Source organism: Prunus avium, chromosome 5 (assembly GCF_965620075.1).
Source record: "Prunus avium chromosome 5, drPruAviu1.hap1.1, whole genome shotgun sequence".
In the NCBI taxonomy this organism is placed as follows: Eukaryota; Viridiplantae; Streptophyta; class Magnoliopsida; order Rosales; family Rosaceae; genus Prunus; species Prunus avium.
Genome location: NC_142288.1, coordinates 20,059,863 through 20,062,574, shown reverse-complemented (window position 1 = coordinate 20,062,574; position 2,712 = coordinate 20,059,863). Strand labels below are relative to the sequence as shown.

At 31.5% G+C, this 2,712-nt stretch overlaps 1 protein-coding gene across 1 annotated transcript; it reads left to right on the top strand.

Annotated features, from left to right (window-relative positions):
- Positions 1-382: 382 nt before the first annotated feature.
- LOC148294484 (uncharacterized) lies at positions 383-2,151 on the top strand. Its single transcript, XM_088253769.1, has 5 exons — positions 383-493; positions 585-797; positions 1,165-1,257; positions 1,328-1,426; positions 1,849-2,151. Exons 1-5 carry the CDS (start codon positions 383-385, stop codon positions 2,149-2,151), a joined length of 819 nt encoding a protein of 272 aa, XP_088109895.1.
- Positions 2,152-2,712: the final 561 nt, after the last annotated feature.

The window sequence follows — 2,712 nt, the reverse complement described above, 5'->3', positions numbered from 1 at the left end:
GACATCAGCCAGTATAGAAGAGAGTACTACTGGTAAGAAGCTACAACATAGTTATATGTATTCTTTTATTGTTATTCAATGTATAATGTCATTTTCTTTCCTAGCAATCTGGTTATATATATATATATATATATATATATATATATATATGTATAAGAATTTGTATATGTTTAGATGTAATTAATCATTCACGTTAATATTTAATAATTTATATATACAAATATGATATCTTGGTTTGGGCTGTGATAATGTAGGTGCAAACAAAAGAGTCAGATCAATAACACGAGGACTTAATTCTGATAAAGTGCAAAACCAACTTGGTACCAAAATACCAATCACTATAACTGAACTAGATGGTGCTCCAACGGGTCCATATTCATCCATGTTTGGGAACGATCTTGGCTTCATAATTCGCACATATGCACCACTGAATGTGGAGCAATGGAAGGACATTAACGAGAAGGATGTGGAGAAGCTGGTTGAAAGAGTAACAGTAAGATATAATTGGTTTTCATTTACTAAATTTGATACTTATATAATACAAACAGAAAATAACATTTATAAATTGAAATTGGTTCATGCAGAGTAAGTACGACATTGATATGTCTCTGCCTCATGTTCATAGATTCGTTATGACGAAGTTTCAGAAAAGGTATTGTGATTTTCGACACAAGCTGAAAAAGTATTTCAATAAGTACTCAACTATGGAAGAGGCACAAAAAAACAAACCTCCTGGAGTATCTACACAAGAGCAATGGAATTTCCTTTGTAAATATTTTTCTACTACCAAGTTCCAGGTATTGTTTCAATTGGCTTTATGATTTTGTGGTGGCTGCTATATTGCTTGAACTTTATGAAAGTTGGAGAGTAGTAGAAATCACAAATAACATAGAATGGATAAATCCTACATTTCCATTAGTATGCTAACTAAAAATATACGTCAATATTATTTTATGATTTTATTTGTGTCAGTTTTAGAAATTTTTGTGAGGTACTGATGTGAAGGATTCGGCAACTAGGTTGGAAGTAACCTTTCAATCTCACTTTCATACCACATATAATGCTTAGAATTTCTAGCTTAATATAATTATCTTGCCCGTGATTAAAATTGATGCAATGCAATCCATATTTTATTTCAATTCATATTTTTTTATTTATTTTCAGGAACGTTCGCAACAGAATGCTAAGAATAGGTCAGGTTTGACGTATAATCACAAAGGAGGATCAAAGTCATTCGTAGCTCATCAACATGAGATTGTAAGATACATATCTTCATTACTTTAGGCTTAATTGTATACAAATACTAAATTTTTTGTCAATGTGTTAGGCTACAAAAATTGGGGAGAAATTAGGTGCAATTGAACAGTTTGCAGAGTTGCATAAAAACGAGAAAAATGGTTGGGACATTGGAGCAAAATCTAAATGGGTAAGCTGATGCTTTTAATCATTGTTTTAGACTGAAAAGCTGCTGCTTCTATAGCCTTGTCTTGCTTCTTTTTTCTGTTCTCTCTAATGTGTTTGTTTTTGTTTCCTGTAAGTGGATTTCTTATCCACTTTTCTGTGAGTTACTATTCTTTTATATTAAGTCATGTTGAAATAACAAGAGTTTTTATTGTGCTGCAAATATTTGTAGTCATATAAATATCTACTATGACAATTAGTAGCACTGTGATATTTGTAGTCTTCAAACATTTGGGAATTAGTATCATGGTTGGAGCTATTGAATTGACATGCCATCGACTTAGCTTTCAACATTCATTTCCTTTATCATTATCTCTTCTTTCATTTCTTGATATTTGACACATATATACATATACATGTGATTTATAATGTTCATTCTATTTGTAGGAAGAGATGATTGCTATACGAGCTGAAACTTCAACATGTGATACTAAAACAATAACTGATGATGAAATTGTTGCCAAAGTTCTTGGTGTAAAATCAGGATATATTAAGGGATGCGGATTTGGACCTCGACCTTCAGGATCATTATCAAAAGCACATGTCTCTAAGCATAACAAAGAGCTCGAACAAATTATTCAGAGCCAACAAGAAGACCTTAATCGTCAACGTGAACTTATCAAAGTAATGGAGGAGAAGCAAAAAATTTTTGAGGAGTTCATGGAGAAAATGAGCTCAGGCTCCACTTGATATATCAGTCAGTCATCTTTATCATGATGTTATTTTGAATTATGATGGCTAATGTTTTGAAGTGTGATAGGCTAATGTTGTTTTGAATTATGGAGAGTATAATGCTATTTTCAATTATGAAGCCAAATCTTTTGAATTCATGTTATTTTATGCCATTGTTATAACGCATTTTATTGAATACTTTTTTATTCTACCGCGAGGTGATGATAGCGTCTCGCTATAACGGTTTGGCGAGAAAACAGTTAAGTTGTCGCAGAAAGGATTTAGCGTCTCACTAGATCTCTGAATGTTTATTTTTTGCGATTTTTGGGGTATACGATCTTAAGTATACACAAACAAGTTTGATGGTTGGATCATTGAATGGTGTGTGTATATATAGATATTTATTAGTAGCTTTAAATTTATTATTGTAGTTAGAATTGAGTTTTTGTTAGAAAAATATATTATTGTGGGTTTTATGTAAACTTGGAATGTGATGATGAGCTTTATTTGTTGTTTTTATCAAACTAATATTAAACAAAAGAAAAAGCACAAGACAGGTATTCTATACGATGCTAATCT